Source organism: Neoarius graeffei, chromosome 23, assembly GCF_027579695.1.
Source record: "Neoarius graeffei isolate fNeoGra1 chromosome 23, fNeoGra1.pri, whole genome shotgun sequence".
In the NCBI taxonomy this organism is placed as follows: Eukaryota; Metazoa; Chordata; class Actinopteri; order Siluriformes; family Ariidae; genus Neoarius; species Neoarius graeffei.
In genome coordinates, this window is record NC_083591.1 from 28,676,281 (window position 1) to 28,691,974 (window position 15,694).

General features: G+C 41.4%; 1 protein-coding gene across 3 annotated transcripts in view; it reads right to left on the minus strand.

The window, feature by feature from the left end:
* The window catches only part of wdr47a (WD repeat domain 47a), a 143,918-nt gene that overhangs the window by 64,968 nt on the left and 63,256 nt on the right, over window positions 1–15,694 (minus strand). For all 3 annotated transcript variants that reach the window (XR_009651321.1, XM_060906024.1, XM_060906023.1), the window contains exons 8-9: window positions 13,786–14,019; window positions 11,212–11,272 (exon numbers count right to left, since the gene is read on the minus strand). Coding sequence is in view for 2 of the 3 variants with exons in the window: in XM_060906024.1 (XP_060762007.1) it covers window positions 11,212–11,272; window positions 13,786–14,019 (295 nt within the window). In the remaining variant the exon portion in view is untranslated. The remainder of the gene's footprint in view (window positions 1–11,211; window positions 11,273–13,785; window positions 14,020–15,694) is intronic.

The window sequence follows — 15,694 nt, forward strand, 5'->3', positions numbered from 1 at the left end:
TACGGAGGCAGCCATTCAAACCACTGCTTCCCAGCCTATTTCTCACGAATGCCAGATCCCTCATGAACAACATGGATGAATTGAGGCTACAGACTGCAGCGAACAACACTGTGAAGGATTTGTGCATTCTGCTCATCACAGAGACCTGGTTTCACCAATCCATTCCGGATTCTGCCATTGAGCTAGCAGGCTACACCACACAGCACCATGACAGAACAGCAGACTCCGGTAAGAGCAGAGGAGGGGGGCTCTGTGTGTACGTGAACAACAGCTGGTGTACCAACACAGTGATTGTAGACAGTCACTGCTCTTCAGAGAGTTAGAATATCTGACTGTTAAATACAGGCCCTTTTATCTCCCAAGGGAGTTCACCATGGTCTTGATAACAGCTGTTTGCATACCACCGGATGCTAATGCTAGCTCAGCTATCACACTTTTGCATGGAAACATCAACAAGCAGAGCACGTATCCTGATGCAATGAATATAATAGCATGGGATTTTAATCATGCGGACTTAAAGGCAGCGCTCCTGAAATTCCACCAGCATGTTAAGTGTGCTACAAGGGGAGAGAACACCCTGGACAAGGTTTATTCTAACATCAAACTGGGCTACAGGGCCAGACCACTACCACACCTGGACTAGTCCGACCACCTGTCGTTGCTTTTAATCCCTGCATATGCCCCCCTCAGGAAAACTGCTCCTACCATCACTAAGACTGTTGCCGCATGGCTGGAGGGTGCCTCCCAGCAGCTGCAGGATTGCTTCGAGAGGACCAACTGGGGGGGTCTTTGAACATCAGGACCTGGAGGTGTTCACAGACAGTGTCCTATGCTACATTAAGAACTGTATTCACACTGTCATGGTGGACAAATGCATCTGGGTCTACCCCAATCAGAAGCCCTGGGTGACACGGGAGGTCCAGCAGTTGCTAAAAGAGAGGAACACCGCCTGGTGGTCTGGCAACAAAGACCTCTACAGCACAGCTTGAACCAACTTAAAGAGGGGCATCAGAGAGGCCAAGGCAGACTACAGGAGGAGGATAGAGGACCATCTGAGCAGTTACAACAGCAGGCAGGTATGGCAGGGAGTCCAGCATCTGACCAACTACAGCACCAACTTTGGAGCTGCTGAAGGCGACCCCGCGCTGGCAGAGGAGCTGAATACCTTCTTTGCCCGCTTCAAGGTCACAGCACCAGAGTCAGCACCACTACACCATACGCCATACAGCAGCGTAAACCTCACAATTGAAGACCATGAGGTGAGGCGCATGCTGCGGGCCGTCAACCCGAGGAAGGTGGCTGGGTCTGATGGTGTCCCGGGACGCGTACTGAAGGACTGTGCAGATCAGCTGGCTGGAATCTTTACAAAGATCTTCAACCAGTCCCTGGCACAGTCCACTGTCCCACCCTGCCTTAAATCCTCAATTATAGTCCCCCTGCCCAAGAAACCTCGCATTTCTAGCCTCAACGACTACCGACCAGTGGCACTCACCCCAGTCGTGATGAAGTGCTTTGAAAAACTGGTCCGTAGTCACATCACAGCAGCCCTGCCTGTTTGCCTACAGAGCAAATCGATCCACGGAGGACACCATAGCCATAGCACTCCATACTGCACTATTACACCTGGAGCAGCAGAGGAGCTATGTGCGGATGCTCTTTGTGGATTATAGCTCTGCATTCAACATCATCCTCCCTCACAACCTAGTGGTCAAACTGGGGGACCTGGGGCTTCCACACACTATCTGCATATGGATCAATAGCTTCCTCTCTGATCGCAGACAGAGGGTTAGAATGGGTCACTACACATCCATGGCCCTAAGCCTCAGTACCAGCTCCCCCCAGGGCTGTGTGCCGAGTCCCTTGCTCTACTCCCTCTACACACACGACTGCTCCCCTGTCCATCACAGCAACACCATGGTGAAGTTTGCGGATGATGCCACAGTGGTGGGGCTTATCCTCGGGGGGGTGCCTACAGAGATGAGGTGGAGCGGCTGTCAACGTGGTGTAGAGCCAACAACCTGCTCCTCAACACCTCAAAGACCAAAGAACTCATCATAGACTTCAGGAGAAAGAAAACAGAGGTACCACCACCACCATCACTGCAGAGACTGTATTTCCTGAGAATACTCAGGAGGAACAACATCACACAAAGACTGCTGGTATCCTTCTACCGTGCCTCCATTGAGAGCATACTAACATACTGCATGCGTGTATGGTACACCAGCTGCACAGCGGCTCAGAGGAAAGCGCTCCAGAGGGTCATCAACACCGCCCAAAAGATCGTCGGCTACCCTCTTCCCACACTGGAGGAACTACACAGTTCTTGTTGTCTCAAAAAAGCCCAGAACATTATAAAAGACGCCTACGGTACCATCCCGGTCACTCCCTGTTTGAATTGCTGCCTTCAGGCAGATGGTACAGATCAATACACGCAAGGACAAATAGACTCAGACACAGTTTTTATCCAACTGCAATAATAACCCTCAATGCTGCTAAATAATGTGCAATACAAAACATGACTGTGAAACAGACCAATGTAATGACAAAGTACGCATGTCTGCAGATGTATGTTCATATGGTTACTGTCTGTCTGTACTGTCTTTTTTTTATGACTGGGTGTGTTCGTAATGACAGGAAATATGCATGTCTGTAGATGCATGTTCATATGACAACTGTGTGTCTATACTGTCTTTTTTTGCAATGACTGGGTGTGTTTGTGTGTTCATGTATGCTGCTAATACTGTTACATGTTTTCTATGTATTCTTTTTAACTTAAATTATATTTTAGAGACTCAATGAATGAGGCACTGACTGGAGAGCACTTTAAATTTTGTTGTACTTGTGACAATGACAAAGACCTATTCTATTCTTTAAATTATGATATCTCTGGAGCTAATTGTTCAATTTTGATGAACACAAACTAAAAATGTGTTTGTTTTGATTCTTTTTAAAAGATGGCTAGTTTCATTTATTTGAAATTTGCACTTGATATTGCGATTATATTTCCAAATATGGCAGTGTAAAAGACAAAAATAGTAATGGATTTTCACACCAATGCAGGTTTTCCAAATGTAATTGAGGTGCTACAATGTATGCATGTAGCCATAAAATGTACATAAAGTTATCCCAGATTTGCTTCTTTGATGAACTACTTGTAAAACTGCCAAATAAACTCATTTTTACTCTACTTCATGAAACAAAATGTTGTATGGTTAAAAAAAAAAAATTGGTGATTTGTGGGCATGTATTAATGCACAAGAGTGTGGCTGTTCACAAGCACAGCAATATAGAATGTGTGAGATTTATCAACGTCCACTGCATATACCCATGTGTAGCAGTGTGATAAATGTCAAATTCCTTATACTGGTGGTTCCTACACATACATTTAAATGTTGTTCTACTACACAGGCTAGATAATGATTTTATGCACCTTCCCAGTCTTAATCCTTGATTGTGGTGTTGATATCTAGGTTGATGTTCGATATTGTCAATTACACTCTACTGAAGGTGGCTTTGGTGCATTTGCCAAGTCTGACCCCTCAATGTTATCTCTGAAGGTCTTGAAAAGGATGAATAGTATGTCAGTTGGTTGACATCTTTGGCAAACATCTTTAGGTCATCCACACAGAAGAGATGTTTCAGTTTGCCTTGTTAATTCTCATATCCATAACCACTGTTGTTAAGTAGTTTGTTCAGGGGCATTAGCACAATGTAGAAGAGCACTGGTGATAATGATTCCCCTTGGAGGATGCCACTTTTGATGTCCATTGGCCTTGTTGGACAGATTCTGTAGATCTTCTCTATCCAGGACTATCCAAGTAGTTGATAGATTCTACTTTCTTGACATTTCCTCTTCCAGTATAGCTGATGAGCAGCCTCTCACTGCATCCATAGCTTCCTCTGCTAAAACCCTTCTGTTTAGCAGGTGTTACCTGTTCTGATCCAGGAAGGCGTGTGTTCTTGTGGTGATGATGGTAGTAAGAATCTTATACATGGTGAGAAGACATGTGGCAGATCAATAATTCTTGAGGTTGTTGGTCTCATCCATTTTAGAGAGCAGGCAGGTGGATGCCTTGTGTTAGCCATTTGGGAAATGCATCTGGATTCTTTATGGTGTAGTTATAGGACTGTACTAGATCTTGTTGGATGCTGTGCAGGTTCTTGATCCAGACGTTGGCTATGCCATTTATCCCTGGTGCCTTTCAGTTCTACTCTTACTGATCCCTTTGTTATTGGATCAATGCTGCTCCTTCACTGTGCATCTTCTCATTCTCCCAGATCTGGGCACATGCTGTTTAACCCTCTGGGGTCTGAGGGTATTTTCTGGCACTCTAATAATTTTGACACACTCTGATTTTATCATTAATTTCAACAAATCTAAGCAATATTTTCCAAGTCATATGACTTTTTTTGTATTCAGCACAAGTTCAGCTACCGTACAATAATATCTCTGTAGTAGCTATGGAACCAACTCCCAGAGGACATTAAAAATGCTCCTGCTGTTGGCAGCTTCAAATCTAGATTAAAGACCAAGCTGTTTTCAAACGCTTTCTGCTAACTGATAAATATCATCTTTACATGTTTTAAACTTTACTTAACTTTTATTCTATTTTATTCTGCTGTTTTTTTTACTGAACTTTTACTTCATTTTATTATTTTATTTCTACTATTGTTTAATTCTTATATTATTTTTATTTTTCTCTCTTCTTCCCCCTTTATTTTATGTAATTTTATTTTATATTGTTTACTGTTTTGCCTTTACCTCTGTAAAGCACATTGAACTGCCACTGTGTATGAAATGTGCTATATAAATAAACTTGCCTTGTAGCATGTATGTCATGATTGTACTTAAAAAAAAAACAGATAAATGAAGATGTTGTAAAAAGCAGTTTTAGAACTGTTAGAATGTGTGAAAAAATATGACCTTACCCATTGTGTCGAACCGTTTTGGCCACTTGAGGTGATTCTGTTCAGTCTTAGGAATGTATCAAGCACAAAAACTTAAATCTGCTCCATTGATTTGGACCATTAACTGGCTATCAAAAATTTATGTCCTATTGTTTTGGGATAAAGGTTTGGCAGTGGGAGGGGTATTCAATGAGAAGAGTAAAAAAAATTATATTCCATTCAAATAAGGAGAATGAAAACTCCTCCCACTGCCAACTCTTACAGCGGTCTCAAAAGTAGCCGGTCACCGGCGGCAAATCGCCGGCTATGGCTTGTTATGCCGCCGGCTATTGTCAGTCGAGTCACAAAATTTAATATTAAATATTTCTGACAGCAAAAAAAGTTGTGAACGTAAATTACATCCACTATGTCATGTATGTCCGTTGCCGCGTCAACTGTGTTTACATCCTCGACACGAGTGCAGCCATTACTGCCGCCTGTGTTGCCAGATTGCGCGTTTTCCCGCTCAATTTGGGCGGTTTTAAGTGCATTTTGGCGGGTTTTGAACATATTTTGGGCTGTAAAACGTCAGCAGTATCTGGCAACATATTTTTTTACTTAATACAAGAAATTAATGGATGCCAACGTTTTTGCCAAAATGGTATTTTATTTTCCATTGTTTAGGCAGCTTCAGCATCATACTGTGAGATTCTGTTCAAATTGTTTTTTTCTTCTATGAAGCCTGAGCCATTTATTTTATTAGTTTATAATTATTGTTTAATTTAGTATTCAGGAGAGACTGCCTGCACACAGCACTAGTATTAATAGTTTTTTTTCTTACATGAAAGCTGAGGCATTTATATTATATTTTAAGGTAACTTCATGTTGTGCTGTGAGGTTCTCTGCACTTTAACTTTTGAACCAACAGGAGCATTTGGATAAGTAAAGCCTATTTTTCTGCATTTTTGTAGTCCTGGTAATCTTTTATATTGGTAAAGTTGTTTATAGGACCATTTCTTTTTTTAATCAATAGTTTTTCAGTAATAACTTAATATTTAACATATCACTCAATTTTAAACAACCCCCACGCCTCCCCCATGGCTTGCCCCCATAGTCTCCAAAATTTCTGTGGGAAACACTGGCGTACGTAACAACGCTAATCAAGCTTAAGCTAGACGACCCGCCTCAAATACCCGTCCCGGGTAAATGTTATCCCAATTTTAGATGACCTGTTCCAAACCATCCCGCCCCATGAAAAATTCGTACTTGCATGCATATCTATCTATCTATCTATCTATCTATCTATCTATCTATCTATCTATCTATCTATCTATCTATCTATCTATCTCCCTGCACGCTTTGCGTGCATTATGTCTGCCGCTGGCAGACATTTTACCATTTTGCACCCTGCTGTAAATTATTTGTACCCTGCTATTCTCCCAAACTTTGAAGCCCCTGCTCTTAATCCCATCAGATTAACTCTTAATCCCCATCAGGTCAAGTCACAATGGGTAAGGTCATGTTTTTTCACACATTCCAACACAGTTCTAAAACTGTTTTTTTTTTTTTTTTTTACAACATCTTCATTTATCTGGTATTTGACTTTATTTTGGTATTTGACTCTATTCAGTATGTCTTGAAATTAACTCTTGTACTATTTTACTCAGTTCAGAGCCACAACCAACTCTGTTACACAATTACTCTGTAATTTTGCTTCCACTCCAACTTTTACTCTCTAGACTCAAAATAGAGCAAAATTAACTATTTTGAGGAAACTACTTTTAACTCTGGAAAAATTGCTCAGTCATGTTTCCTGTGTATGCACTACAGCGCATGCATACCAACTGAGTTGCTCATCAGAAATAGAAGAAATATTTACACTGACTCGAGCTGATCTGTGGCTGGATTGAGTCGAAGTTTAAAAAAAAAAAAGGCACCCTCCATCATCAGTGTCACAGTTCTCAAGATTGAACTGAGGTGGTGTTTACATTAGACCGTATCAGCGGATCATCAGATTAACGTTTTTAAAACGATTCGCGTGCACACAGCAACGCCAATACACGATTCGCCTGCACACAGCAACGCCAATACACGGATACGCTAATCACATGACTAATTAGACGGCACGTAAGTTGAAATGTGTCAGTGGGGCTCAGCGCTTCCTCCTCAGCGGCTGCGCTCCAAATCACTCCGCCCTGAACAGCAAGTGCCCTCTGGAGGGTGCGCACTCCGGCCCTGCGCAGCTCACAGAGCGCACGAGTGAAGCGCACGAGCAGTGATTCGGGACTGAGCCGCTGTGTGTGTGATCCCAGTGCATATTGGGCATGCGCAAGTCACTCACCACTTGCAAGTGGAAGGATGGCAAGCCTAAAGACAATCATAACTACACAATGGGCAGTATTTGCATCTTACCATGAACAACATTAAGAATGACAAAGCAAAGCATTATATTCATACTTTTATACTCTTTAATGAAAAACAAAAAGGTGATACAAGGCGGAAACAATAGCAGGAAGTGAAGTCCGCGCCGTTTTTCAGCAGTCGCGTCACATGACCAACGTGGCATGAACAACGCCAGCGAATCAAGAAGGTGGATGTCACAGTGACGTTGTCCAATGACGACGTCAGCTAGAGCTCAGCACTGCGTTTCCTCGTATCTCAATGTTTACACAGCACCGGATCAGATACGAACTGGGTTGAATACGTGGGCCCTGGCGAATTCAAGTTGTTTCGCCTGTGGAGTCATTTCCCGGCGTTTTAATGTGAACGGACAGTGCATCCGCGACGAAAACGAGACGGATACGGTCTAATGTAAACACCACCTGAATCACTGTCCTGAATCATGAACTGAATCATGAATTGATTCACTGTCCTGAATCATCAGCAGTGCATAAAATCCACATGCCATGTCAAGTTTTACCTCCAAATAGCCTCAACTATGACAGATTTTATCCTGTTTATGGTGGGCGTAAACAAAGATAAAATTGGTTTCCTGAGAGAAACCAACTGAAACCGAAAGAGTGAAAGTGATTATCATGCCGCTACCATGTTTATAGTCTTTTATGAATGTGTAAGCGCACGGTCAGCACTTCGACTCAGATGTGACTGAGGAAGGTGACAAGTTTTATGTTTCATCTAATTTAGGTAATTTAAAAACTATAATAATATTTGGGAGTGGGCACATAGGAAAGTGTAAAGTATAAAGTTTCTGTCAATATGTTTCTCATGCTTGTATGGTAAAAAACTCGAAGATATTTCTCTCAATACATGACCTACTCATTCTAAACCTGCTGAGCTTCGCTGGCGAAGCTCTCAACCCCAGAGGGTTAAACCTCCTTAAGGTACAGGTCATGAAAGCATCCTGAGTTTCTAAGATTTAACCTGCATCTGATGTTGCAGCAGCTTCGTTGCTGTTAGCATATCTTCCTTCTTCTTGATGTTGAGCTTTCATTCCATTTGTTTTCTCTTTCTATCTTTGATATTTGCATCCTCCACTGCAATTCATCTCAATTAGGAGTGAGTTGTCCTTTGGTCATCTTTTTTTTGTTGTACACAGAAGACCACTGTGAGGTGCAGGCTTGTCGTACTCGAGTCCAGGACTCGGACTCGAGTCCAACTCGTGCCCTAATTTTAAGGACTCATGATTTGACTTGAGCACTGATGACTCGGACTTGGACTCATCAGTAACTGCATTCAGACTCGTAAATTGGAGACGAGGACTTGGATTTTTTCTTTATTTTTTGTAACATGCCATAATAACTTGGCATCAGATCTTTATATCTACATTAATTTTTAGATTAATTTCAAGCAAGAGTGTCACACCTGCACACCTTGGCGCATGCATCAGATAGACTCTCGGGCACACTCAGGACAGCTAGATGGTTTCACAGAAAGGCAGCAACAGCCACCGTCAAATTAGGCACATCAGACGCTCGCTGGCCGTGCTGTGAAAATTATGTACGTAGACGCTCATCTAAGTTTGCAAATCTGTCATTGCTTAACTCTTGAATATTTTTTACTGTGAATAACATCATTAAAAAGCTTATAATTTTTGGTGTCCATAGAAATTTATCTCGTTAAGATCTGTTCAGTACTTTGGGACTAATGACAGGTTGAAGTTGGTACAACAGAGTGCACTCTCTGCTCACATGACGTTGGGAAACTGCCGGTGCTTTCTGAGTCATGGGTAAGCAGTCAGGCTCTCTTCTGATCAATTTCTGACTGAATGACTCATGTATATCAATCAGATAACTTTTATAGGGATGTTCTCTAGCTCTCACTGTTTCTGATGAAGTATTCAACAGAATTTTCCGTCTGCTAGTTTTGATGTTATAATTCATGGGAGAATTTGAATCGAGTTTTCATAGCTTTACTGACTTACGTTTTCAAATCAGACTGATTCATGTAAATAAATAACTATTTTAGAATATAAATGTAGTTGTTTTGATAAAAATATTGAGATCTTAGTGGTCAGAATGATCTTTTAAAAACCCGGAAGTCAGAAATGCAAGTGTCAATTTCAGTTCAATCAATTGGAATTGTTTACTGGATGTGGCTCACACAGTTTGTTTGTTTTTTGAGGTTCGCCTTGAAATCTGTGAATATTAATCAAAATAATAATTTATATTCTTTCACATAAACACTAGTAGGCTCTACTTTTAAGAAATACAAAGCCTTACAGAGCACAAAGAGGGTATTAGAAATAATATTTTATTACTTTTTTATTTTGATAGAGAATGGTAGCTGTGAATGATATTCAGTGCTTATTTATGCATATTTTATAACTGCATTTGTAATTAACATTAATTTCTCCTTCTTTGTGATGTATAAATGAGAGTTAAGATCAGCTTTATATTGCACAAATAAAGCCATTTGGTGAAACTTTGAAGAAGAGAGTGTACCGATTTAACATGTTTCCTAATTAGCATAATTAATACTAATTAAATACAAATTTGCAGAATTGGTTTTTACTAATTTTTAAACATTGTATTCAGTATACAACCATCTATGTGCCTGCCAATTTCCATGTAGGTACCTTGAAAAAAGTAGTTATTAAGAAAAAGCATTTGATCTCATTTGTTAGTGATGCCCATTTTGGAGCATGTTATCCTAATACATAATATTAGGTCAGTTTTCTAAAAATTAAGCCGTTTCTTCAATCTTTGATTTGTAATATCTCAAGAACGGATAAACATATTTAAGTCTGTAAAAAGTATGTTGTTCTGCAATCATTTCTGAATTCAGTGAGACCAGTTTTAAGCGACTTGGACTGAATTTGAATTTTCACCTGACATGCCTAGTCAAATGGTGCAGTTGGAGTCTTGTTCTCGGACTTGGTCTCGCCTCAGCTCAATAGTGGACTCGACTTGAAATTTTCTTTAATGACTTGGACTTGACTCGGACTTGAACACTGGGGACTTGAGACTGGACTCAGACTTGCGGTTTAGTGACTCGACTACAACACTGGTGAGGTGTGCTTGATGTATGGTCCTGTGGGTGAGTATTGTAATGACGGCAGGCTGACAGCAGTCTTCTTCCTCTCTGCACTGCTGCCATTGTGCTGAAAGGACAACACCCCACTGTCTGTGCCGAAACTCAGCAGTGGCAGTTCATCACTGGCAGAAAACAGCACCTAGCGCACATATGAGGGGAGGAGTGGCTTAATGCAGCGCAGCTGGCGGCTGCAAATGACAGCGCGTGCATTCACCCTCCACAAGACAGCAGGAAGGTATATAAAGTATCACACGCAGTGTACAGAGAATGTACTTCTTTCTGAATGCTACCATCTGACTCGCTGCATTTCTCTGCCAACAGATGTGATTTCAGACAACACCCTCTCTGACTGAGAAGATTTCAAGGTTGTTCCCCTTCACCTCTGAAAAGGGCATCACACCACATACCCTGGAACCTTCCAGCACAACTTTCCCCACCTCAGACTTCACCTCACTCAGCAAAACAAAAAAATTAAAAGCACCTTTTTTTTTGCACCTCACGCTTGTGTCCCCATGTCTGTGTCACAATCTGACACTAGAGGGCACTACAGTATGTTCCAAAAGTTAACCACTTGATTCCAGCCTTTTTTTTTCCCCACTGGAGATCATGGTCCTCGTCAACCTACACAACAATCAATATGGTACGCAAATCTGGTACTTCTTACTGTATCTATGGTTGACAAAATCCAGTTTGATTCCTTTGTTTACCATTCATATGTGACCCAGTCCATTATATTTGGAGATCATGCTGGCATATTGATCTTCTACGGACCATTATTATTATTATTACAATAAAGTCAGTCTAATAAATACAAAACGTCCAGTTACCTACCTCTATTCCTTTAGTGCGTGTCATGCTGACATCACTCTGTCCTCCTTTCTCCTTCTGAACACTGCAGAACAAAAAGCAAGAGCATTACACATCTCATACATTCCTAAAATATTAAACACATATCAAAACATTGCCAGTGAATCATTTGTAAGATCACTGCTCAAAAGGGAATGGTGGAAAACTAATTATGTCAGCAACAGTGGTGCTTGAAAGTTTGTGAACCCCTTAGAATATTCTACTGTATATTTCTGCATAACTATGACCCAAAACATAATCAGATTTTAACACAACTCCTAAAAGTAGATAAAGAGATACCAATGAAACAAATGAGACAAAATATTATACTTGGTCATTCATTTATTGAGGGAAATGATCCAATATTATGTAAAATGGTTAAAGAAGAATAAAGTTAATGTTTTGGAAAGGCCAAGTCAAAGTCCTGAACTTAATCCAATACACTCTAAAAAATAAAGGTGCTCCAGTGGTTCTTCAAATCTCTGGATGGTTCCATGGAGAATCAAAACTCTGTGATGAACCATTACATTATGCGAAAGGTTCTTCACATTGGAAATGGTTCTTCAGAGCCTGGCATTCTCTTACCATTTGCTGGTCAATGCACATAGGCTATGTTTACACAAATCTGTCTTCACTGCTCAAACAAATGGTTTAAATGGTTCTTTAAAGAACTGTTGCATGAACGGTTCTCTGAAGCCCTGAAAAAGGTTCTTCTATGGCATCGCCCTGAAGAACCGGTACCGGCCCCATTATTTTTTAGAGTGTAGAAGTGTTGTGGAAGGACCTGAAGCAAGCAGTTCATGTGAAAAAACCCCACAACAAAGCCCCACAGTTATGGAACAGCCTTCCAAGTAGTGTTTGGGAATCAGGCACAGTCTTAGTGTTCAAGTCTAGGCCGAAAACATATCTGTTTAGTCAAGCCTTTTGTTAATGGTGTTTATGAGGTAAAGGTGTAGATCTGGAGGGTCCTCAGACATAGAGTGTTTTTGTAAACAGGGATGTATGGATGCTGTCAGTCCCCACTCGCTTGCTCACTCGAGTTTGTTGACGTTGTAGTGGCTGCTCCTTTATGTCCCAGGGCTCCCTCATGCCCCAGGGCTCCCTCATGCCTGTGTTACCTTCTGGCTCTCCCCTTTTAGTTATGCTGTCATAGTTAGTTGCGGGAGTCCCTGCTTGTACTCAGTGCAATATGTATACTGTTCCGACTTATTCAGGTGACATTGGGCATACCTAACAACCTGTGTTTTCTCCCCCCCCAAAAAAAAAAATCTGTCCCTCTGAGTTATATGTCGGTCCTGGGATCGAGATGCTGACCTCTCCTGCTCCTCGGACCTGCCTGATCCATCCTGGTGCCCTGTGTCTGGTTGGAGTCTCATCGTATCGCTCCTGTGGAGGGCGGCCCCATGTGGACAGTTGGGGGTCGCGCCTGGAGGATGCTCTGGACTCTTGCAGTGGAGCTTTTGTGGCTGGGGACTGCAGTTGACTTGCTGACTTTAGGACTACAGTTGTCGTGAACGGTTTTGCCCTCGGGTTTCCGTCGGTGGGGGGTTTATAGCATCAACGAAGCTGACTTTGTTAGGACTGTTAAATGTTATTGTCCTGTTGTTGCCCGGATGGGGATGAGTTCCCTTTTGAGTCTGGTTCCTCTTGAGGTTTCTTCCTCATGTCGTCTGAGGGAGTTTTTCCTTGCCACCGTCGCCACAGGCTTGCTCATTGGGGATAGATTAGGGATAAAATTAGCTCATATTTCAAATTCTGTAAAGCTGCTTTGCGACAGTGTTTATTGTTAAAAGCGCTATACAAATAAACTTGACTTGACAACATCCCAGAGTTGAAGCTGTTCTGTACAGAGGAATAGGCTAAAATTCCTCCAAGCCAATGAGCAAGACTGAACAGCAGATACTGGAAATGTATAGTTGCAGTTATTGCTGCATAAAAGGGGGTCACACCAGAAACTAAAAGCAAAGGATCACATAATTTTGCTACTCACAGATATGTAATATTCGATAATTACCCTCAATAAATAAAATGACCAAGTGTAATATTTTTGTCTCATTTAACTGGCTTCTCTTTATGTACTTTTAGGATATGGGTAAAAATCTGATGTTTTAGGTCATATTCATGGAGAAAAACTCTAAAGGGTTCACAAGCTTTCAAACACCACAGTATACTGTATACACCTAATCACAAAGTACACCTAGTTACAACTAAGGCAACAAATACTCTGTGATAAATTGCAGGCGCACCATCGAGTTAGCTCTCTAATGGGGTACAGAAATGATGAATGGATATTTATTTACTGATTCTGCACTGCAATTACCAGCTGATAAAGACTTAATTTTGATATAAGGCAAATGTTTTGTTCAAACTGGCATACTTGTACATTTCTATAAGAACATAAACTAACATATTAAATTGATGAGTTTATTACCTACCAAGTGTATACATTTAAAAAAAAAAAAAATCAGGTCCTGAATCATAGACCCAAGTGTACCATGTGTAAAAATACCTGTGATTCAATTTTTTTTTTTAAATTTGTGTTCACATGGTTGTACCTACCTACATGGTAGCACTGGGGACTCTGTGGGAGGTGGAACAGCCGCTCGTCCACTGTTTCTCTGAGGAGTGCTGCTGCTAAGCCCTGCCCCATCTTGATGAAGTGCTGTGTCTGTGGCACTCCCTGAAGTTATTCCTGCCTCTGCTTCTCCACCATTACACTGCAGAGAGAGAGCCTGCACTTCCTCACCTAGATCATCCATTCCAACATTCAGCTCCTCCAGCTTCTGAATGGATCTATAACCACACACAGACACACACACACCACCCAAATATGTAACTATTAATAATACAGACTTTCATGAATTGAAATACATCTGTGAAAGTTGTTGTAGGCACTTGCAACCTAATGGACCCAACTCACTCTAAGTCTGACTCGAAGGGTGTTCAGATATGATCATTACACATCACACTTTAATCTAATAAGATCTGGAGAGCACCACAGACCTTCTGGAGTTGTACGTGTCTCAATAGACTCCATGAGGAAGAAAAACTCCTTGTGGAGTGGCTGGTCATGATAGTACTGTGCTTCTAGGCTTTGGGGACATTGTGACAGATGAATAGTTGGTTTTATTACCAATAAGCCATTGTGTGACATAAATAAATAAATAAACCCTGCACAGTGTGTACTGGACATGGCAGGGTGTTCTGCATATTGATCCAAACATCAATCGCCAGCTTCTTATGTTTGAGGCACATAACTGCAGCTGGGAACTCTGAGTTTGGTCACATGGTCACCCTGAAACCATCTGGTAATCAATGCATGGAGGGCAAGTTTATTGTCAAGGCATACAGTCCTTCCAATCCTTTGCTGAGGTGATCATCTGACAAAAAGGCTGTCTACAATGATACTCTTTACAGATCCTGTCAGGGTCCTTACAGAGACGTATTAAGGGACTCTAAAACAAGTCGAAACTCTCATGTCTTCCTTGTGGGAAGACATGGGCAGTATGGTGGTTGGAGAATGTCTAACTCCTTTTAGAAACATTGCTGGGGGCGTCGTGGCTCAGGTGGATAAGGCGCCATACCATAAATCCGGGGACCCGGGTTCGATTCCGACCCGAGGTCATTTCCCGATCCCTCCCCGTCTCGCTCTCCCACTCATTTCCTGTCTCTACACTGTCCTGTCCAATAAGGGTGAAAAAAGCCCAAAAAATATCTTTAAAAAAAAAAAAAGAAATATTGCTACAAGCTTAAAAGGGCCTCATGCTATGATTATAGCACCCCTTCATTTACCAGAACATACATCTCCTCTTTGATGACTGAGGCTCAGCTGGCCATTGTACCCCAGACCACACAAGCTATTGCCACTTTGAGGTTGGCGATTATGGTCCACTATTATAAAGCCTCATTCCTCAGTCTGCGAGCTTGTTGAGGCTCATTTAGATTTACTCCTGATGTTGCTGGGGATGCTGATGACAACTGAGCTAAAACTGGTGACTCCCAATTAGACACAACAAGCTTTTCAGATGCAGCTATGGATATCGCGCATGTGGTGAAAATTCTATCAAAAGGTCAAGAAAGACACATCATGGGTCAAAATATTTTTTGATGCTTTTTTTTTTTAAATACTTCATAGCCAGGGAGTGTAATCTGGAGACACCTCACATCATCTCCAAAGCATACAGAAATATAAAATGTAGTAACAGTACAATGAATTCTGATTCTGGTCAAACACAGACAAAGAAGTCATAAAACTAATTAAGTTACCTTATAGTAACAGTACTTTAACTTTTATAAACACAGCCCAGCTGTCCATTTGTTTGGTCATCCCCCAAGACAAGTTGACCCTGAAGTGACATTCTGCAGAAGGCAAAATTCTAACATTTATTTTACTAAGTTTACTAATTATATAGTAGCTTTATTGGTTACACATGTAAATTTTAAGCCCTCTTCAAATGAGGAGCAGGAG